This window comes from Callospermophilus lateralis, chromosome 7 (genome assembly GCF_048772815.1).
Source record: "Callospermophilus lateralis isolate mCalLat2 chromosome 7, mCalLat2.hap1, whole genome shotgun sequence".
NCBI lineage: Eukaryota > Metazoa > Chordata > Mammalia > Rodentia > Sciuridae > Callospermophilus > Callospermophilus lateralis.
In genome coordinates, this window is record NC_135311.1 from 7,623,020 (window position 1) to 7,645,675 (window position 22,656).

Consider the following 22,656-nt stretch of genomic DNA (forward strand, 5'->3'; position numbering starts at 1 on the left):
GGTCATGCTGTCTCCCTCCTTGCTCACTTGGAGTAAAATCCAGAGGCCCCCATGGTCTGGCCTCTGCTACCCCGTCTTCACCTCCCACTCCTCTCCCTGCCTCAGGTCACCCTGCTACCTGGGCTTCCTCGTGTTCTGTTTTCACTTTTTGTGGTCCCAGGGATGGGATCAAACCAGGGCCTTGCGCACGCTAAGCACCCACTTGGCCATTGAGCTAACAGCCCAGTCCTTCCTGGTGTCCTCTGAATGCACCCAGCATATTTCTTTCTTAGGCCTCTGCCTCATTAGGCCCTTTAGGTCCCTCTTGGGTGACCCCCACCATGCACAAGGTCATCTGACATCACACAGTGGGAACAGGAAGCCCGCCCCTCCCGTGCGCCCGCCCTCGGCTTCCCTGGCTTCCACTCTGGTAATCACCCTTCTCCTGCTCTCTCACGGAGGCCTGAGGAGAGCGGCACCTAGAACAGTACCTGGCCTGTGGGTAGCTACTCAAACATTAGCTGTGATAGAATCCGTCAGTGGAGACAAGGGGAGCGACCGAACTCACCCACACCGGGGAACAGGCCCAGAGCTGTGAACAGACCCAGAGGCGCCTGGGCCCAGGGTGGAGCATCCCACTAAAGGCTGATCTCCAGCACAAGTCTTAGTCTCATCCGTATTCCCTCCATCCCCGGCTCCCACAAGGGCGGAACCTTTCTCACCGCTGAGCATTTCCTCCTTCCACCTCCGCCAGGCCGGTGGCAGGATCCGCCAGACTGCTCCAGAAGCCACAGGCATCCCTGGCCTCCAGGGCCCTGTTGATCAGGACCACGGCCGACAGCATCTCCACAGCCACGAAGAGCTCCTCCTGGCAGAGCTCCTGCAACGGGAGGGAGGGGGGGTTCCCAGGGGAGCAGGGCCCCTGGGGAATCCTACTGGCCTGCCCAGGGTCCTACCATCCCTAGACTACGCTCAAAGCCTGGGGTCTGGATACACTCACTGACAACAATCACACTCAAAACCTGGGGATGCTTACTCTGAGCAGCTAGAAGCACTTCACACATAGCACCATTTAATTTTCATAACGAGCCAATGAGGCAAGTATCATGACGAGTCCCGTCTCACAGCCAAGCCCATGGCCAATAATGTCTGTTGACCCAACTGCTGGTTCCAGAGCGCAGACCTGAGCAGTGGCCTCGCCAGCGACCTTCTAGTCTCTACTTCACGCCAGTCCTGCTCTGGGCTGATAGCAAAGCAAGGCCCTGGTCTTCATCCCCAGTACCAGGGGAAGAGAGCACTACTGCACTAGGCCAGAGATGGGGGCAGAGGGGCACCTCCACCCTGTGCTGCGCATGGCAAGGCCCTGGACCCCTTTCTCTGCCCAGTTCTCATCCGCCTCCTCTTCAAATATTTGCTGATGCTATTCTCTATCTGAGCACCCTTCCTGCTTTCTATAAATAGAACAGTGCAAATAACAACAAATAGTAAAGATAGCCAGAACCTCCTTACCAGGCCCTCTCTCTAAGCCCCTGTTAACTCACTGAATCCTTATGACAATCTGATGAGTAGATATATGATTGCTCCCCCCCCCCGCCTTTATTATTATTATTATTATTTTTGGTAGTTGTGGACACAATGCCTTTATTTGTTTATTTCTAAGTGGTGCCCAGGATCGAACCTGGCGCCTCATACATGCTAGGCAAGCGCTAAGGATTGAACCCAGAGGGCGCTTACCCATGGAGCCACATCCCCCGCCCTTTTATATATATATATATATACATTTTTTAGAGACAGGGTCTCACTGAGTTGCCTAGGGTCTCACTAAATTGTTGATGCTGGCTTTGAACTCCTGCCTCGGCCTCCTGAGCTGCTGGGATTACAGGCATGAGACGCCATGCTTGGCTTATGTTCCCTTTTTATTCACAAAACAGTGACGGGTGTAAACGACTTGCCCAATGTCACACAGCTAAGGACTAGCAGAGCCAGACGTAAACTGGGGCCTCTGAAGTCCCTAACCTCGCTCACTCTGGTTTACCTCTTGGTACTCATTTCGCACTTCCTTGTTCTAAGGGGATTCGCAGGTGGCAACTGCTCCTCCTGAAGGCGCAGCTTGTGCCTTAGGTTAGCTTGTGGCCGCCCTGCAAATGCCTGCCGTGGGTGGACGATTCTCCTGTCTCTGGAAGCCTTCCCAGGGCCCAGGCTCTGCTGCCTCACCCCCTGCTCTGAAGCCTTCTTGCAGCTATGTCGCCTGCTCTCCTTTCCTGTCTCTGTCTGGACCCACAGGGGTACTGTAACTCCCCCATAGACAGGGAGTCCCTGAGCGAGGTCCCATCATCTCACTGTCAGAGAAGCTGGACGGACTGGACTGGGGTGGACGGCGGAGTTGTTCAGAGCATGTGCTTCCAGCACATTCCGGCTTGCATTCACTCCCAGCATTGCTGGTTGCACAAGTTACTTTGCATTTCGGTTTCCTTACCTCTAAAATGGAAATACTCCTCCTTACCCAGTGGGGTCCCCTTAAGGACTAAGTGAGTGCGGAGCAGGGTTTGCTCAGGGGCATTGGCTGTGTAATCCTCAGGAAAGCAAAAGTGACAGCACTTTCCCTGGCCTATCTCGTGCCAGCATCTTGGAGAATGGACTGCCCTGGTCCCTCTGCCTGCAGCCCCTGGCCCTGCCCTTCTGGGCTTACCCCCTGCTGCTGTTGCTGGAGCACTGCCAGCTCCTGCTGGTACACAGTGGCGGCAAAGGGATACACTGGAGGCAGCTGGGCTTCAGGGCACATCAGCTCCCGCACAGTGTCAGCGGCCACTCCCCTCTGGATGGCTTTGTTGACCCGCCTCACAGCCTGGAGCACTGCAGAGGAGGAAAGCAAGAGGCTGCCCAGGCTTGGCCTTCCCTGCCGGGGTTCTCTGGCTAACTGGGCTCTGCGGGGGACCTCCAAGGGGTAATGGCCTTGTAACTGCTCTAGAAAGCCATTCATTCTTCAGGCTCAAAACGTGTTTCTAAATGTTCAGGAGGAAAAGGGGCTGGGTTGCTTTAAGAAGAGGCTCCTGAAGAAGCAATTTGTCAGGCCTGGAAGTAGAGTAGCTCAGCAAGAACAGGAGCGGCTGTCAAGGCAGAGGTGAGCTCCTAAGGTAGTGAGCACAAGATTGACAGGTGGCTACGAAGCGTAACTAAGAGAAGCTTAGTCAAGGGGCTCCAGGGACCAAACCTTGGTGACAGCGCAGAGGAGTATGGAACCAGCTCCAACAGGCGGGAATAAATTCGAAGGGGGCCATGGTGCATTTGAGTAGTTTGAGTTTACAAACTCTGGGCAGATGTGGACCCTGGCATCAAGGTGCACACAGCCTCCTGGGGAGAAATACGGCTACAAAAATACCCGTGGAGCACTGCTGTCAAGGCCAGGTGAGAAGCACTCCCCCGTCCCCAGGGAAGGCTACGGCAGCAGGGGAGGAGGGATTCTGGCTGCGAGGGAGCAGCGAGGCCTCAGGAGGAAAACCATGTCTTTGAGACAGCTCTAGAGGTGTCTCCAGCTGCTCCTGACAGGTGAAAATGTGGGAGAGATGCAATCCAGAGGACCAGAGGCCTGGTGCCGGGAAAGGCTGGGGGCATCAGGAGCAGGTCCTCGGCTCAGCAGAGCCGGATGGAATGTGGACAGAAGAGGTAGGGAAGAATTCTGGAAAGGTCTTATCTGCCAGGCCAAGGAGATAGGACCAAAGTGGAGGATAAATAATGAAAGAACCCACGAAGATCTGAAGATGTTGAACAAGGGAGAGGAGATCTGATCTGTGCTGAGATTCCTCTGGCAACAGCCATCGGGAATGTTCCAGCCACGCAGATAAGGCAAGCAGCCAGCCAGGAGTGACCTGGGGGCTACTGTGAGCTGGCGTTCGAAAGCTGTTAGGCATAGGTAAACGGCTACCAAGCAACCTCAAAACCTGACAGCAAGTCAGACCGAGTCAAGCAATCGTGACCCATCTAGTGTCTGCAGGCCACGGTAGCCAGCCTGAGCATCCCTCTCTTCACTCTGGCTAGACAGACTGACCTCTTGGAGGGAAATCATGACTCATTCACATTCTTTGAATAAGGAATTATATTCGTAAGTAATATTTTTAAAGGAAACTGAGCTAGAATATGAGTTTCTTCTCTCACCTGGGAAATCACTACATTTCATAAGCCAAAGAAATTTAAGCAGGTTGACACTTGTCAAAATTATAGGTGAACTGCCCGGATGGAAACTGCATGCCCAGGAGTCCAGGCCAGTGCAGCACTGACAAGGCACTATCTCTAAGGCCCTGATTAACTTATCTGTAGTGTCCCTCCAGCCAGCCAGGAATGGGAGCAGAGTATGTGAGGGCGAAAGTCCCTTACTGGGCTGGGACACTGGGCAGTCGTGAGCCTTGCACAATACAGAACCCAGGAAGGGATGGGATGCTCTTTTAAGGGGTTGGGAGCCACCCAGTGTGGGCCTCGGCCTGGGGAGGACTTACTGGCTTGCTCCTGATCACCCTTGGTGTTGGCTGCAGCCACAGCAGCCTGTACTTCCTCTTTTTCCAGAAGCTCCACCAGGCCCAGCTCCTGAAAGAGGGAAGAGATCCAGTAAAAGAAAAGTCTCCAGGACCAGGGACATGCTTCAGGAGTGGCCAGCAAGAGCTCCCAGGTCCACCAACCCACCCTCCCCGAGTCCTACCTCTCTCACCTTTAGGCAAAATAACCTCAACTCATCCTATTAACCCATATATATATTTTTTCTTTTCTGGTACTGAAAATTGATTCCAGGACCTCACACATGCTAGGCAAGTGCTCTATCTCTAAGCCATTCCCAGCCCTTTCTATTTATTTATCTTATTATTATTAATTTTTTTTGGGGGGGGGATTGAACCTAGGTGCGTTCTGCCTCTCAGTTATACCCCCATCTCTTAAAAAACTTTTTTTTTTTTTGAGACAAGGTTTCTGGGGCTGGGGATGTGGCTCATGCGGTAGCGTGCTCGCCTGGCATGCGTGCGGCCCGGGTTCGATCCTCAGTATCACATACAAACAAAGATGTTGTGTCCGCCAAAAACTAAAAAAATAAATATTAAAAAATTCTCTCTCTCTCTCTCTCTCTCTCTAAAAAAAAAAAAAAAAAAAAAAAGAAGTTGTTTTGAGACAAGGTTTCCCTAAGTTGCCTAGGACTTGTGATCCTCCTGCCTCAGCTTCTGGAGTTGCTTGGATTACAAGTGTCCTCCATGGTTCAAGTCCTTTCTTTTTTAACTTTTGCATTACTGGGGATTGAACCCCTGGGTACTTTAACACTAAGTCATATCCCCAGCCATTTTTAAAATTTTGAGACAGGGTCTCACAAAGTTACTCAGACTGGCCTCAAACTTGCAATTCTCAAGTTTGAGGAATTGAGGAATTCTTGAGGAAGCTGCCTGAGCTTCCCGAATCATTGGGATTATGGGTATGCATTGCATCTGACACCCAGTCCTTTATATCTTTAAAATACTTTTAGATGTTGATGAATTTTTATTTTATTCATCTATTTATATGTGGTGCTGTGGATTGAACCCAGAGCCTCACACATGCTAGGCAAGTGCTGTGCCACTGAGCCACAACCCCAGCCCTCCTTTTTATTTTATTTTGAGACAGTCTTGCTAAGTTTTTGAGAATGATCTGGAACTTATGATCCTCCTGCCTCTGTCTCTCAAGTAGCTGGGATTACAGGTGTGCACTATGACACCCAGGCAATTAACCCACCGTTAACTTTTCTTACCAAGAACTTGAAACAACAACCTAGACAACACAAATGTCCACAGTGTCAGAGAGAAAGTCCACAGCACTGAAAACAAGACTAAGTTGAGGCCTCAGTTCAGCAATGGGGGAGTCTGCCAACTAGACGGCTCCTGGGTCCCTCCTAGTTAGTCTGAGGGATTGTCAGAGAGTAGAAGCTGGTTAGTCTCATGCATTAGGCTTTGGAGTGACTGAACCATCTAAGCAGTTGATCACATCCTGCTGAATACAAAGAACTAACAGTGGAGACGCTGAGAAGAGCCCTCTCCTACCTCGCAGGAAAGAGTGTCAGGTAACAGAGCCTCACCTGTGCTTTCTGCTCCCTGTCTGAGCTCAGCTGTTCCAGGTACCAGTCAGCAAAGTCTCTTCTCACCCCTTGCAGGGCCAGGGCAGGGTCCTGAAGGGCCTCTAGCAAGGCTTCAGGGCTCTGTCTTTCCAGGGCTTCATCAATGACTTCTAGAGCCCCACGGACTGATAAAGACCAAGACTCCATGATGGTTAGTGTGAGACAGCCCATCTCTCCCAGCCCAGCCCAGCCCTGGGAATCCGCTTCTTCCTATAGGCCCAGAATTACCTCCACCCTTGCCCCCTGGGTTCCAGAGCCCATTTGGTCCAGCCCCAATTCTTCAGCTTGGTCTTCACAGCCTTTCCATCTTACCATCCTGGACCCTGAGGATATTCTAACCCCAACTGGAAAACGCCCACCCATCTTGCCCTTCCTGCCCTGATCTCCTCTACCTTCATCTTTACCCCATTCCCTTCTCCAAGGGACCCCAGGTCCAACTGCCCCCCTGCACCAGGAGCTGAAAGTTCTGCCCCTTTGTCTCTGCTCCCTCCTTGGGCCTTCAAGCAAACAGAAACTTCCCTGGAGGGACCACTTCTCCTCCACACACTGATGACTGGAAAGCAGAGCAGCACTCCTCAGACCTAGATTTCCCCGAGGTAACACTGGCCCAAGTGGGGCCAAAGGGCTTCCTGGCCTGAGAAGGCATCCCTCAGCCTTTCAGTGCAAAGGCTCACCCTTCAGCCCCTCCAGCCCCTCCAGCCCCTCCAGGCCTGTCTCTTACCATTGACATGGTTGATGTTGCCCTGGATTTCAGCCTGGGTAAGGTAGTAGTCATAGATGTCCTGGTTTTCCCTGTCATCCTGCAAAAACCATAGTGAGTGGGACTTCTGGGAAGACCAATGGAGTCTTCTTCTCGTCCCTCCCTGTCTACACTGATTTCTTCTTCTGTAGACCTTCCCAAGACCAAAGGTCAGTCCACGCCTAAGGACTCTGGAGACAGTGTGGGGTCTAACGCCTGACACTGATACAGTTAAACCAGACCCACCTTTGGAATCTCCAGTCTAATCTCATCCTGTCCCCCATTCCAGAGCCTCTCAGGCTTCCATGGAGACCATCCCGCCAGAGCCTTTTCTCCAGTTGACTCTTCTGAATTCACACCCTTCTCCCACGTTCCTCTCCATTTCTCTAAGATCACTCTAGTTACAGTTTCTCTAAGAAGCAGCTTCGGGACTTAGAGACGGGACCCAGGAGTCCTAGTTCCGCTTGAGACTTCCCAAGCCACTCACTTTGGCTCTGCCTTCCCCTGTGGTCCTTACGTGGTTCCTGGCATTGGCAGCCTTCTCCACCTTGGCCAGGGCCAACATTTCCTGGTAGATGGCTGCCAGAGGCTCTCGAAGATTCCCCAGATGGGCACTGGGATTCTGCAGGGCAGCCAGGGTGTCCTGGACCACCCCTCGCTCCACTGCCTCATTGACGGCAAGGACAGCTGCGTGGACTGGGTGGAGACATGGGAACAAGGTCAGAAGGCCAGAAAAAAATGCTGGGCCAGAGCCCAACCAGTTGTGGGCCACTCTACGTCACCCCCTTTTCATCCCTAGAAGCCAGGTAACTGACCACCCACGCCTACGGACGCCAGAGAACAGAGCCGGGCACTGTGAGGCCTGGAGTCCTCCCACGTTCACTGGGCCGATTCCCAGCAGGGCAGAGCCCAGGCCCCACCTGCAGCCTCATCCACGGAGAGCTCATTGGCCAGGATGCCCCCGATCTTGCTGAAGGCAGGCAGCTGGAGGCCGTACTTGGCCAGTTCAGAGGCCATGTTGCTGAGTTCCTCGGCTGGAAAGAGACCACAGGTGCCCTTGGTCAGGCCAGGCATCCCCAGGCCTTGGCCAGGGGGTGATGTCTGGGAAGGAGCTGGCTTACCTGTGAATTTCACTTTCCCGTAGAGATCCTGGATCTGAGGGGCCAATCCCAGCTGGAAGAGGAAGAGACTGGGGAAGAACGGAAGGCGTTGGGGCCTGTTCACTTCAGTGCTCTGCCTATAGTGAGTTTGTGGGGCACACCGTGGGGACCAGAAGGCCACTCAACGCCTGCCCTCAAGCCACCCCCAGTCCACAGGGAGAAATGTCGTCCCTACAGAAGGTCAGCAAGATGCCGTGGGAGGTCTGGGGGACTGGGAAGGCTCCGCAAAGGGTATGCTGCAGTAGGAGGTCACAGGATGGAGACGGAGGACAGGAAGGGCTCAGCAAGCCCGAGACCTGCTGAGCCCAGGAATGGAGGCACAAAGGACAGGGGAAGGCAGGAAGAGATGGCATGGTGACCACAGGAACCGGTCTGTGGTTTAGTTAAATGACAGCCTTTGCCATTCACACTCAGTGGCTTGCATGTGTCGCTCTGGATGGGTCCTATTCTGATTCCTTTATACCCCAGTCACAAGCTGAAGGATCCACCCCAACTGCTCTTTCTCACATAAATGTCACAAATCTCAGCTTACCCTGGTGAGTCTAACTTTCTGGAGAGGTACTTGCTGTGGTCTACCCTCCCTCCTTCCTATTGTGTTTCTTGACAATTGTTGGTTACATCTACCTAGAGGAACCTGGGTGACAGAATTTGGGATCTCTCACCTAAGAGCATGAATGCAGTAGATCACCCGGGGCATGTTCTTCTTGTCATAGATGTCTGTGGTCTCCGGGAAGAAGGTCTAGAGGGGAAACCAGCCAGTTATCACCACTGAGGACCTTTGAGCAGCACCAGGCATGTACAGAGGAGCGGAGCAACTGGGTCTTCCTCTCCAACCCGAGGTGTGTTTCCCCATGCCCGAGGCTTCTACGTCAATCTCCTTAGTCATTTCTAGGCAGTCCAATATAAATAATGAAAGGCAGCCGGGCACAGTGGCGCATGCCTAGAATCCTGCTGCTCAGGAGGCTGAGGCAAGAGGATTGTGAGTTCAAAGTCAGCCTCAGCAACTTAGCGAGGCCCTATGCAACTCAGCGAGACCCTGCCTCTAAATAAAATATAAAAAAGGACTGGGGATGTGGCTCAGTGGTTAAGTGTCACTGGGCTTAATCCCCAGTACCAAAAAATAATAATAAAAGAACAGCACTGGGGACACACTGAGCCAAGACAGCCACAGTCACTCAGTCACAGGGTGCCCGGTTTAACTCAACCCCAGATGACGCTATCAAGGCCACAGGATACAAACCCTATCTTCCAGGAAAAGCAGGCCCCAGTCACTTATAGCCACAATAAGCCTATGCTCGTGCCCCTCACCTTAGATTCCCACCAGAAAGGCGATATGCTGGGGGGCTGGCCATGTTCCCACGGGGAGCCCAACGAGGCATGGGTTGCCAGGGAGCACAAAGACATCAGGGTATGTCATCCCTGTGTCCAAGTCAGAGGCCCCTGATCAGTGGTGGCCCCTTTAAGAACTGGGTCACCCCAGGCATGTCTTCTCTGGTGACTATAATGAGGCCTAACCTCAATACATCTTGGCTACATGTAGGCTTAGGATAAAGGACCAAATCTAGAGACTTAATGCCAGACCCACTGAAGGCACACGCCTTCCATCGCTTCTGCCTCCCGTCAAAAACCAAAAAGGGCATCTTTCTTCACTACTGTTTCCCTTCTACAGGGAAGGAAATCAAAATGGAAAGAACCACACCTTAGAGAATCCTATCATGCCTTGTAGTTCTTTACAAAGAGGATTTGCACTGAGCATGGGATCCCATCAGAAGATAAAACAGGGCAGGGTCCTTTATCCATTTCAAAGTTGAGAAACAAATTGAGATTCACAGAGTAAAGGAACATGCAGCAGGCACCCAGCGAGGGTCTTAGGCCTAGGAGTCCAATTTGAAGCCTACCATCTAAGGATGTCCCTACTCCATTGGAATTCTTATGGAGAGATGGCTGGCTGATATAAGCATATCTGTGGGGTTACACAGGGGCCCCACTGCAGAATGGCAGCTTCAACTCAGGCCAGAAGACCTTCACCTCATTTTATCCATAGGGAAGTGGAACAGAGACTAAGAACTCAGTTCAAAGACACACAGCCCCAAGGAATTGTTCTCTTAGAGTCATTTAGAAGATACATGAAGATGGGAGCCCAGGAAGATAAAGCTTATGGAGCTGGGGGTCGGAGGGGGGGACTGATGAAGGTAAAGACGAACAACAATCTTTTTGTTTGTTTGCAGTGCTGGGGATGGAACCAGGGCTTCATGCATGCTAGACAAGCACCCTGCCACTGAGCCCCACCCGGAGCCCGAACATGGGAAACGATCTTGAGGCCCAGTGTTACCGAAGGCAGACCGATGTGGGCAATGGCCGACAGCCAAAAGTTGATGTTGTCTGTGTGGCGGAAATGCAAGCCTGTTGCCTGAAAGGGAAGGGAAGAGAGAATTTATTTCCACAGTTGTCAGTGCTCCTTATGGGCAGAGAGCAGACCACAGCTTAGAGAGTCAAGAGGAAAGGGTGGGGGAAGCCGGAGGACCCCACCCTGTGGATTTCCCATCCTCCCAGGACAGAGGAACACGACAGAGAAGCCACCAGGAATGGATGATCCACTTGGACAGCTGGAATTGACGGCACAGGGGTGGGGCTAACAATCCAGCAAAGGGGAGTCTGGAGCTGGGAGGAGGTTTGAGCTGGCTACAGCATGGAAAAGAGGTGCATGCCCAGGAAGAACTCAGGGTGGCAAAGCCCACAAGTCACTGCGTGAAGCCTGTGGGCAGAGGAGTCTGCAAGCAGTTCTAGTCTCAGGGTCATCATTTTCTTTTTAACTTTGCTGTGCTGGCAATGAACACCAGGACCTTGCACATGCTACCCAAGTGCTCTGTCCCTGAGCTCCATCCCTGTGCTCCATCCCAAGCCCTTCAGGGCCATCTTAAAACACACCTAGCAAGTGTCCTTGCTGCTAAAAATGATCCACGCCCACTTGGCAGAGAGACACTGATTAATACCTGTTGTCCCAGTGCAATGATTAATAGCACCCTCTTTCATCCTTTAAAGTGTCCAGATTTGGACAATAAATTCTGTGGGCACTCTACCCCTCGCAGCTGCAAGGAGACGGGGTAGCTTGAGAGGAGGAAAGTAGAGAGTGCTCGCCTGGTACCGCAGCTGCTCCACGTCGTAGATCTTCTTCAGGGGAACCACAGAGGGCGCAAAACAGTGGCCCAGCTTAGCCAGCAACACTCCGTTGCGGAGGCTCTCCTCCAGCTGCACCGGGGAAGGAAGTTCCTCCTTCAGGCAGGCCTCCATCCAGCTAGGAGCAGGAAAGCAGAGAGCCTTCTCACCCGCTCTGGTAGGCCATGCTAGTTTACACCAACTGCAGGACCTGTCCTCCCTCCCACACCCTTCCCTGCCTCCCCTTCTGCCCCATTGCCTGACTGATCCCAGCTTCTTCCAAGCTGCCCCAAACACCTGGACTAGCCAACCCTCAGCCTCACTGACCCCAGAAAATCCTCTCTCAGGGATCCTGCACCTGCCCATCTTCAGTGAGGCTTAAACAGACTTTGCTTGTTATATAACATAAGCTCTCGTTTGCCTGGCTGCGTAACAGTCTACTGAACCAAGGTGAATCTGCTTCTTCTTCCATATTGCATTGTTCCCTGGGAACCTGGTGCAGAAAGCTCATGTTTGCTCATGTTTCGGTGCAGAAAGCTCGTGTTATGTGGCTCATAACTCAGCTTTGGCCAGGCGCAGTGGTGTACGCCTGTAATCCCAGTCTTTGGAGGCTGAGGCAGGAGGACCACAAATTCAAGGCCAGCTTCAGCAACTCAATGAGACCCGATCTCAAAATAAAAAATAAAAAGGACTGGAGCTTTAGATCACTGGTACAGCACTTTGGGTTCAATCTCTAGTACTCCCTCCCCACCCTCACACACAAAAAGACTGTTGGTTAAAAGGAAGGAATTAGATGTTTATCCTGCTCCTCCTCCTGGATAAATTGGATGGTAGAATAACCAAATAGTCCCAAGATGATGAGGGAAAGTTTTGTTTGGTCTTGTTTGAGCAGATTTTCAGCTGATTAATGAAGAAGACATAACAGAATTAGAAAACAGTTATTTTGCATTTCCAATAAAATAATACATTCTGGTGGGTCAACCATGGAGGAAGCCATTAGAAAGGTTAATGGTGACTTTTATGAAATAAAGAAAAGGCTATAACCTGAGCTCCCAGATCACACTAACATCACTAAAAGTGGGACAAGCAGACACTGTTCCTCCTATGAGATGTGAAGTGAAACACACCACCACCCATGAAGTCTGCTTGTCAAAAAAATGTTGAACCTGAATCTAATCAAGCCTTGAGAACCAACATCCATTTATAGGAAATTTGGGGTTTAGAGGAACAAGTTGAATGACATAAGGAAGCAAATAAAGTCAGAATGTAGGATGTTCTACAGGAAAAGTGATCCAGTTTCTTAAACAAGTCGATGACATAAAAACGGAAAATGGGGAGGTGAGCTGCTCTGGATTAAAGAAGACTGAAGAGGTTAGTGTAATACGAGAGCTTCTCTAGAACCTTATTTGAATGAGTCGAAGGGAAAAAACTGGTTGTCTTTTTCAACAATCAGGACAATCTGAAAATGGCCTGGGCATTGATCTTCCAGGGACTGACAGATAATTTAGTTGGGTATTATAATGGCGCTGAGGTTATGTAAGCAAATGTCCACAGGTTTTGGAAATATGCATCGAAGTATGAAAGGGATTAAAAAGATGTAATGTTTGGGATTTGCCTTAAAGAAACAGAACATGCTGACCCACACAAGTGGTCCCAGCAACTTGGGAGATTAAGGCAAAAGGCAAGATCAAGTCTAGCCTGGGCAACTTAGCGAGACTATCCCAAAATAAAAAATAAAAAAGGGCTGGGAGAGTAGATCAGTGGTAAAGCACCCCTGAGTCAACCCTTAGTACCAAAATAACCCCCTCAAGAGAGAAGATGCTATTTTAGCTTGCCCTTTCCCACAGAACAGACCTTCATCCTGTTGCATTTGCTTTGGGAGCAGGTGCCTGGGGGTGGGGGAGTGGGAAAGGAGACCAGGAGGAGTCCATCTTGCTGGGCCTCACTCACCGCTTGGCTTCTTCCAGCCGACACAGGTACTGATAGGCCACGTTCTGCCTCCTCTGGTTATCCATCTCCTCAGCTGTGAGGCGTTCATCTGCGGAGGGAAGAAGGTCCGTGAAGGCCTCAGCACCGAAGCTTTAACAGACTTCCCGAGGCAGCCCTGCTCAGAGTCCTGATACGTCCCCATTCCTCTTCCAGGACAGCCTTTACCGGGGGCCTCCTATGCCAGAGGCGTTTCTTCCCTTGCCTCTGTAGCCATCTTCCTGTCCTCCTCCTCCTTCCCTCCATCTTGCCCAAGCAGGGCTGTCTAGAACCTTCCTTGGCTGAGAATTTCACTCCATAATTTATTCCTAATTAGCCTCTGAGTTCTCCAAGAGGGTGACCTGTGCCATCCTCGTCAGGTGCTCTCTCAAAGGCTCAATTGACAGAACCACCCAGGATTCATCATTCAACAGCCACTCATTCATTCAATACCTCCTTCTGACCAGGCCCTGGGCACTAGTGGATTCTACTCTTCTTCTTCTTCTTTTTTTTTAATATTTATTTTTTAGGTGTACTTGGACACAATGCCTTTATTTATTTATTTGGTGCTGAGGATGGAACCCAGGGCCTTGCACGTGCTAGGCGAGCGCTCTACCACTGAGCTACAACCCCAGCCCCTTCTTTTTTTTTTTTTTTTTTTTAATGGTGCTGGGGATCAAACCCAGGGCTTCATATGCTAGGCAAGTATTCTACCACTGAGCTATGTTCCTAGCCCCCAGAACTTTACTTTTTCTTTTATATATATATATTTTTAGTTGTAGGTGGACACAATATCTTTATTTCATTTATTTATATGTGGTGCTGAGTATAACAGAAATAAATAAACAAACAAACAGAAAGAAGAAAAGGTGGTCCAGCAGTGAGAACCACACCACTCACTTGGGATTAAGTGGAAGGACAAAGAGAATTTTTGTAAATCACAAAGGTACTTCAGCTATCCTTTTGTTATAGGTCATCAAGGAGCAAAATAACTTTCAAGTTAAATAAAATGCAGACAGCATTCTGAATTTAAACTTGAGAAGTGGAAATGCCTTAAATGATACTGTCCTCCCACGTGAACTTAGCCTCAGCCTCCATTTAAGCTCTGCCTCCTCCTCTCCCCCAGCTCTATATTCTCGGGCTGGAGATGTGGCTTAAGCGGTAGCACACTCGCCTGGCATGTGTGCGGCCTGGGTTCGATCCTCAGCACCACTTACAAATAAAGATGTTGTGTCCACCGAAAACTGAAAAATAAATAATCAAAAATTCTCTCTCTCTCTCTCTCAAAAAAATAAATAAATAAATAAAATATAAAATATATATATTTCTCTTTAGGGAAGACAATTCAAAATCAAACACAAAGGGTGAGAGAAAGTGAAACACACCCACCAGAAGGATAAACAGAGAGATCCTAGAGAGTCAGAGCTTGGTGATTCTGTTGTTGACTCAGCATTTAATGTCATTCTCACTCCTTATCCTATTTCCTCATATTGCATATCCAGCAATATGGTTTGGGAGAGGGCAGGACAGTAGCAGTTATGAACTGGCAGTTATGAAAGCTAACACACACACACACACACACACACACACACACACACACATCTCCAAGTACAGATTTGAAAGCACTGGCCAACCACAGGAAATCCATCAGTTCCTCTGAGGGGGTGTCAAGGAACAAGTGTTGGCTGTTGAGCATGGAAAATAAAACAGTAAGTGGGTGACATCACCTCAGAGTTATGAATTGAGGACTGAAGGACTTTGCACACACAACTAACTCTCTCTCTCTCTCTCTCCTAATGGAGAAGGAGGGGGTGAAGGAAGAGCTATCAGGTTTTGCCTGTCATTCAGACGACCTGACGGAGACCTGCCCTCCCATCCTTCCAACCCATCTCGGTCCCTAGCGCAGTGGACTGGAAGTGAGGCTCAGGACCGCCGGCCTCCACCACCTGGGTTGGGTGCTCCTTATAAACGCTGACTACGGGCTCCAGCCCAGATCTACGGAGCGGGAACTCCGGGATGGAACTCGGGAATCTGCACTCTAACAAGCCTCTCGGGCCATTCGGGCACCTGAGGGACACTGTCTCAAAGCCCAAGGGCTTCCCGGGTTCCCCAGAAGTCCCGATCCTCGGCGGCGCTGGGCAAGGGCGTCGGTCATCAGCGACAGCTGAGTTTTCAGGGGCGTCTAGGCCACTGCGTTCTCCCGCCCTGCAGTCCCACGGTTCGAGGATGAGAAGGTTCTGGAAAGCTCCGGCAGCGGGGGGCGTTTCGCTCCGGCCAGGTCCCCAGCCGCTCGCCTCTCAAGCCCGGCGCAGCCCCCGATCCACCCTGCCCGCCATGCCCACGACCCCACAGCAGCAGCCCCCCGGACCCTCCCGGACCCTCTCAGAACTCACAGGCCGCCCGGCCTCGGCCCGCTCCTCTCCCCTCCATGTTCCTCCTTCTTCCAGGTTTGAATCTCCCGCCGCTGGGCCACCGCCCCTCTCCGTCGCCACCCTGGGACAGGACACTTCCGGTGTCCGCCGCGGGAGACCCTGGGATTTGTAGTCCTCGGCCGCGGAGTCCGGCGGCCCAGGTGGGGAGGATGCAGGCCACCTGAGGCGGCGCTGCCCTGCCTCGCCGTTTCCCCAGGCTCCTTCATTGCCCCTAGCCTCGCCTCTGTCCCTCCTCCGTAGTGTTCCCATTACCGGCCCCGTTTCCCATTGTTTTCTTGGGTCTCGCTAGCTTGCGGGCCTACTAGGTGCGGTGCACTAAAGCAGGTGGTGGAGCAGGTGGTGGAGCAGCGATGGATGATGCAGTGAAAGCTGGAGCTGAGTTTGCTGTTCTAGGACGGACAGCTGGACAGCCGGACAGCGAGTTGTCAGATACATTAGGGTCAGCGACACACAGGAGGGAGGCAGTCCTTGCAGTGAGGGGCTGGGCAGTCTGCCTTTTGGAGGTTGACAGCTGATGTGGGTTGAAAAGTGAAAGCGAATTTATCAGATTGAAGGAGAGAGGCGTTCAGGGCAGCGGAAACAGCTTGTTCAAAAAGTGATTTGGAGAAGCCAGAGAGGTGGCTCTTGCCTGTAACCCCAGCCTCAGCAATTTAGAGAGGCCCTAAGCAACTCAGTGAGACCCTGTCTCTAAATAAAATATAAAAGAGGGCTGGGGATGTGGCTCAGTGGTCAGGTGCCCCTGAGTTCAATCCCCGGTTTTTTGTTTTTAAGTGATTTGGAGAAATAAAACCAAATTCAGCTTCAGGGGAGGACAAAGTTCAGCCAGGGAGAGGCAGGATGGGATCTCTGAGGTCAAGCCAGGTCCCACACAACCATGGTGTCATGCTAAGGTGTTGGGATGGGGTCTGGTTAGCAGTTATCAGTCAGGGAGCCCTTTAGACCTAGATCAGGACCCAATTTACAATTTAGAAAGAGTCCTCTTATAGCAGGGGCTTGGAGGAAGATGTTGCTAAGGACAGAGACCAACGGGGGACTAATGCAGTAGCCCTGATGAAAGATAATAAAGACCTGAACTAATAAAAGAGAACTATAACAATAATTAGGCTGAAAAATATTTTTGGCGTGTTTTTTGATGGGGTCCCTCATCTTGTATTTTTCCTATCTCCACTCAAGTAACCAGGCCATCTATGCTCACTGAATCAGGGGAGACGTGTGAATGGGCAGAAAACAGAAAGCATCCAAACCTACAACCTTCAGAGGAACAGAGAAGATTCAGTGCTGAGGCAATACTCAGAAAAGTAAGACTTGAAGACAGTGAGTATTCCCCTGAAGACGTGAGGGGGTCATTCCCCTTGCCTCTTGCCAGCTGGGGGAAGTAGAGAGAGTCCAGGTGCTGGGGGCTCCTGGTGATAGGAGTTCCATATTCCACTTCCTGGGGAGGCTGGGAAGGCTTCCAGTAGTACTGGACCCTGAGACAAAGAGTTTCAGAAGCCAGGCAGATACACCCTTAGACAGCTGTGCAGAAATTCCCTAGGCAACAAGAAGTCAAGTTCCTGAACGAGTTACCCTCCTCTTCTGCTTGGTGAAGGTCTGGGCCTGAAAGCGTCAGCAGGAATAAGAAGGAGGGTGGTGTCAATGGACACCTTTGTGAACAGATGGCTGAGGACCAGATGGGCCTCCCCTCTCAAGACTTGGTAGCACATATCATCATATCATCTCCTCTTGGGCCCCACCCTGGGAGAAAGAAGAGAGCAAATCCCCAAACTGACTCACATTGCTTCCACAATCCCAGCAGAATTGGGGCAAGAAACAGAGATGAGTAGAGATGTATTTCTTGTACACCAAAGTTGTGTACCAACACATGACGTCAATATGTATTGAGTGCTTATATTCTAGATGCTTTATTTAGCATCATAAGAACCATCTTATTTAATTTTCACAATGTAGATGATAAACTGAGGCTCTACACAGCTAATAATTGGTAGATGCCGCAGTCTGGCTGGGCACAAAATAACCGAGCCCCACGAGGCACTTGTAGGTTCAAACAGGAACTCCTTTATTGCCGGAACTCCTGGACTCCCACAAACGCCACCCACGCGGCCCTCCCAGGAACACCACAAGCCAACCGGAACTCCCTCCACCAGAACCTCACCAACCAAGGGGAACTCTCCAGGAATCCCCGCAAGAGCTCAACAGGAACTCAATGGGAACTCCACACCCTCCACCAGAACCTCACCAACCAAGGGGAACTCTCCAGGAATCCCCGCAAGAGCTCAACAGGAACTCAATGGGAACTCCACAAGAACTCAACGGGCGGGCGGGCGCCCGAGGCAGCAGGAGCCGCCCTATTGCCGGACAGCAGGGGTCTATATACAACTGAATAGACAGCCTGCTTCAATTATACACAGCTTAACTTTTTTTTTTTTTAAAGAGAGAGAGAGAGAGAATTTTTTAATATTTATTTTTTATTTTTTAGTTTTCATCGATACAACATCTTTGTTTGTATGTGGTGCTGAGGATCAAACCCGGGCCGCACGCATGCCAGGCGAGCGCACTACCGCTTGAGCCACATCCCCAGCCCTACACAGCTTAACTTAATTATTTCATCTTAATGGCTCGCTGGCGTCACCTCCCAACCACTCCTTCTGGTAATATGCCAGGCGCCATTCTGACTTGGCTGTGGCTCTCAACAGGTAGAGCCAAGATTTAAATTGGATAGTCCCCTTCCAAGTTTAAGTTCTTAGCCACTATATACAGTTTCACCTCCAAGGTCATAGTCATGAAACTGTGGAAAAGAACATGCACTGGACAGGAATTTCAAAGGTAAAACCATTAACCAGGTGAGGTGGTACATACCTGTAATCTCAGCAATTTAGGAGGTTGAAACAGGAAGATTGCAAGTAGGAGACTGGCCTCAGCAATTAGGGACATCCTCTCTGAGGAACTTAGTGAGACCCTGTCTCAAAATTTTAAAAAAGGACTGGAGAGCCTGTAATCCCAGTGGCTCTGGAGTCTGAGACAAGAGGATTGCAGGTTTGAGGCCAGCCTCAACAACTTAGTGAAGCTGTAAGCGCTTCTGTCTCAAAAAATATAAAGGTGGGGCTGGGGATGTGGCTCAAGTGGTAGCGCGCTCGCCTGGCATGTGTGCGGCCCGGGTTCGATCCTCAGCACCACATACAAACAAAGATATTGTGTCTGCGGAAAACTAAAATAAATATATATATATATATAAAAGGGCTGAGGATGTAACTCAGTAGTAAAATGCCCCTGGGTTGAAACCCCAGTACCCACTCCCCACCCCACTAACAAAAGAAAAAGAAAGAAAGGAGGAATCATTGGGCTAAGACTAAGAATCAAAGAAGGAGGTGAGGTTTTCTCCTGGGTTTCTACTAGTAACACTATGAACATGAAGAAATACGAGTTTTATTTGGACAAGTTAAGTCTACAGAAATTATTGACTTATCAGTGGTGTCAAAATCAAAGGAGTGGATGAAATGTTCTTGAAAGAGGGCAAAGGACAGAGTTTAGGGAAAACTAGCTTAGGAGGTGGAAAGAGGACCAAGAAAAGGTGATGGAAGAGGAATTGTCAGCTAAGAAAAGAGAATCAGGAGATGTGGGTGATGGAAAGTAAGTGGAGAGGGGCAAGGATGTGGGAGATACAGCGTGAAACCGAACAAGGAAATGATTCAGAAGCCATGCACTTCTAAAATCCCACATCTGTAAATCCAGCAGCTCAGGAGGCTGAGGCAGGAGGATCACAAGTTCAAAGTCAGCCTCAGCATAATTTAGCAAGGCTCTAAGCAACTTAGCAAGACCCTGTCTCTAAATAACATATAAAACGGGCTGTGGGTGTAGCTCAGCACCTGTACAAAAAAAAAAAAAATCAGAAATGGTGTCTGGATCATTGGAAGGTCATTGGAATCTTGGTGAGAGCAGTTTGGGTCCTTTCCCTCACCACAAATCATCCTGTCTGTCCTTAAGGAAGGCTGCTGATTGAAGGACAGACTGAGCTGCGTATTTAGCCCCGGGCTAGAATGTGGTAGGGTCCTGAAGGCCTAGAGGAGCCTGCGGTGGGCAAGGGCACCCGCTAGGACGTCTGGCAGGATGCCTGCCCACAGCCAACACCCAGCAGAGGCCGCAGGGCAAATGCAGGTGAGCCCAACAACTTCCTTATAGGTTCGTTTCTGGCAAAGAACTCTCTACTTAAAAGAAGCCTTTCTCTAGGTAAATGAGGACATGTGCTTTCTGATTCAGGCCACCCTTGGAGAGTTGGGTCATTAGGTCCCTGTGGTCCTGGGGCCTGCTGTCCTCTCATTAAGCAGAACCTGGAGGTTGCAGATCAGTGGAGCTAGGAAAAAGAGTTTGGGGGCAGGGAGATCTTCTGATCTTCAGGCCTTTTCTGACCATCAACCTTTTTCACCCTGTTCCCAAATGTAAAACTACCACACAGAGGCACAGTTTGTAAGAGTGTGTGTGTCTGTGAAAGGATTCACCCCCAGAACAGCCCAAGCCCATTAAAGCTTGTAATCACGCCAGGGCGAAGGGGCTCGGGGCTAATTATCTTGAACCAGAAAACCTGGGGTCTAATCCCAGCTACACGACTGCTCTGGGCCCTCTTTCAAGTCACATCTTCTTTCTGAGCCTCAGCCATGTTGCCTGTGCAGGGAAGGGATGGGAGAGATGACCTCTAAGAGTTTTAATTAGTAACCAGCCCTATGAGGCTGTGATACTTTCCTTGAAGGGACTTGGGGTGGGGGTGTTTGCAGGGAATGGGGGGACAGGAAGGGGAATAGACCTCTGGTGTCTGTGTCTCAGCACCATCAGGGCATAGCACTAATATAGGCCACCTGAGCTGTCACTCAATTCCTTGGGAGGGGAGGGCGGTACCCCGTTGTCTGGTAACCCTGGGGGCTCCCAGCTTAGAGCTAGGGGAAGTAACCCAAGCCAGAGGAACCATTCCAGAAAGCCAGCTGCAGAGAGAAACCTAACAGGTAAGGCGTTCTGCAGCAGGGCACCCAAACTGGGTGGGGATGGCCAGGAACACCCAGGGTCCAGGGTCTTGAAAAGTCAGGAGGTCTGGGTCTGTTTTTGTTTGTTTTTGATATTGTTTTTGAGATTGAACTCTTTGGTACTGGAAATTGATGCTTTACCCCCAAGCTATTTCCATAGTCCTTTTAATTTTGAGACAGGGTCTTACTAAGTTTCTGTGTCTGGCCTAGAACTTCCAATATTCCTGCCTCAGCCTCCTGGGGTCCTGGAATTGCAGGCTTGTGCCACTGCGCCCGGCCAAAGAGACTGTATTTAAAAAGAGAACGCCTCACTTCTGCCAGCCCTTCCTAAAAAAAAGATGGAGTCAGGGGAGAAAATAGGAGGGGCCAGGAGCCCAACACCTGGGGTTTTTCCACTCCTTTTCCGGTGTCCTAGGAAAGAGCTCAGGAATGGGCTTTGCATTTGTTTCAACAGGAAAAATACTAAGAGGATACACATGCGGATGAGATGAATGTATTGGGGTTTAAGAGAACTCTGGGGACTGGAGCAGGATGTTGGGGGACAGAAACCGACAAGCAGGTAGAAGGCGGAGACAGGGAGAGAGAAGTCCCCCCTGAGGTAGGGAGGATGTAGTAGATCTGGAGACAGAATTGCTCTTCTGGAGGTTGGCTCCTTGCCCATTCAGTAGCCTGTTCAGCTTTGGGCCCCGATGCCTCGTATGGCTCCTGACCACAACAGGAGCTCCCTGACCTGAAGTACATCTTGGATTTGACAGCAGGGAGCCTATATTATGCCTGGACAAGTGTATGTGCAGGCATAGTGTGACGAGGTGTCGGAGCAGGGGTCCTGTGTTTCTTGTTCTTTCTTTGTTCATTCCATAAACTTAAAAAAATTTTTTTGCATAAACTGTTTTTTGTTTTTTTTTTTTTTGGTGGTGGGGAGTACCAGGGATTGAACTCAGGGGCACCCGACCACTGAGCCACATTCCAAGCCTATTTTGTATTTTATTTAGAGACAGGGTCTCCCTGAGTTGCTTAGCACCTGACCTTTGCTGAGGCTGGCTTTGAACTCTCGATCCTCCTGTCTCAGCCTCCTGAGCTGCTGGGATTACAGGCGGGCACCACTGTGCCTGGCTTGCATAAACTTTTTTATTGTGGTAAAGTAGATATAACATAAAATTTGTTTTAATCTTTAAAAATTTGTGTGTGTGTGTGTTGGGGATTGAACCCAGGGCCTTATGCATGCTAGGCAAGTACCCTGCCACTAGCTACACCCCCATTTTCATTAAAAGAAAATTTTGAGGCCAGAAGTGGTGGCAGTACTAGGTATTGAACCCAATGGTGCTCTATCACTGAGCTATGACCCTAACCCCTTTTTATTATTATTTTGAGACCGGATCTCACTAAATTGCCCAGGCTGGCCTCCAACTTGTAATCCTCTTGCCTCAGCCTCCCAAGTAGCTGGGATTACCGACTTGCACCTCTATGCCCAGTTATTCTCACTATTTTTTTTCCTTATCTCTTTTTTTTTCCTCCATAAGGCTAAGTCTGGCCTTGAACTTGCCATCCTCCTGCCTCAGCCTCCTGAGCTACTGGGATTATAGGCATGAGCCCCGTGCCCGGAATTCTCACCATTTTTATGTGTCCACTTTGGTGGCACTGAGTACACTCACGTTATATACCCATCACCAGCAGCCATCCCTAGAACTCATTCATTAAATTTATTAAGAATCTATTCTGTGCCTTCAAGTTGCTCCAAATCTAATGAGCGAGACAGACAAGAAAGTTAGCGTCTCCAAACCAGCGTAATAAATACCGTAAAAGACACAGGCATAAGGGGCTGTAGGACCACAGAAGTCTCCAGTCGGTGGCAGGGAAGGGGACTTTCTGAAAGAAAAAATAAGAATCCTGAGAGCTGAAGGAGAACTAAGAACAAGATCCTCAGAATCAGTGTCAATCTGCGGCACAATGGGACAGATGACATGAGGTGAGATGTCAGAGGGAGACCCCGGAACCTGTGGGTTCCCCTGGACAGGGGCAGAGTTGGATTGCCCTTTAGGGATCCTGTTGGGGAAGCCAGGGTGGACGTACTGACCCTCTGTTCCCCACTGTCAGCCCA

General features: G+C 50.3%; 1 protein-coding gene across 1 annotated transcript in view; it reads right to left on the reverse strand.

Annotated features, from left to right (window-relative positions):
* Nucleotides 1-15,547, reverse strand: part of Iqgap3 (IQ motif containing GTPase activating protein 3) — a 39,645-nt gene extending 24,098 nt beyond the window's left edge. Inside the window, exons 1-13 of the mRNA XM_076861723.1 lie at nt 15,511-15,547; nt 13,103-13,190; nt 11,135-11,291; nt 10,329-10,406; nt 8,659-8,735; nt 7,958-8,025; nt 7,757-7,870; nt 7,354-7,532; nt 6,819-6,897; nt 6,059-6,222; nt 4,470-4,557; nt 2,669-2,832; nt 702-859 (exon numbers count right to left, since the gene is read on the reverse strand). Of these exons, the coding sequence (XP_076717838.1) occupies nt 702-859; nt 2,669-2,832; nt 4,470-4,557; nt 6,059-6,222; nt 6,819-6,897; nt 7,354-7,532; nt 7,757-7,870; nt 7,958-8,025; nt 8,659-8,735; nt 10,329-10,406; nt 11,135-11,291; nt 13,103-13,190; nt 15,511-15,547 (1,451 nt within the window). The remainder of the gene's footprint in view (nt 1-701; nt 860-2,668; nt 2,833-4,469; nt 4,558-6,058; nt 6,223-6,818; nt 6,898-7,353; nt 7,533-7,756; nt 7,871-7,957; nt 8,026-8,658; nt 8,736-10,328; nt 10,407-11,134; nt 11,292-13,102; nt 13,191-15,510) is intronic.
* Between the last annotated feature and the right edge of the window lie 7,109 nt (nt 15,548-22,656).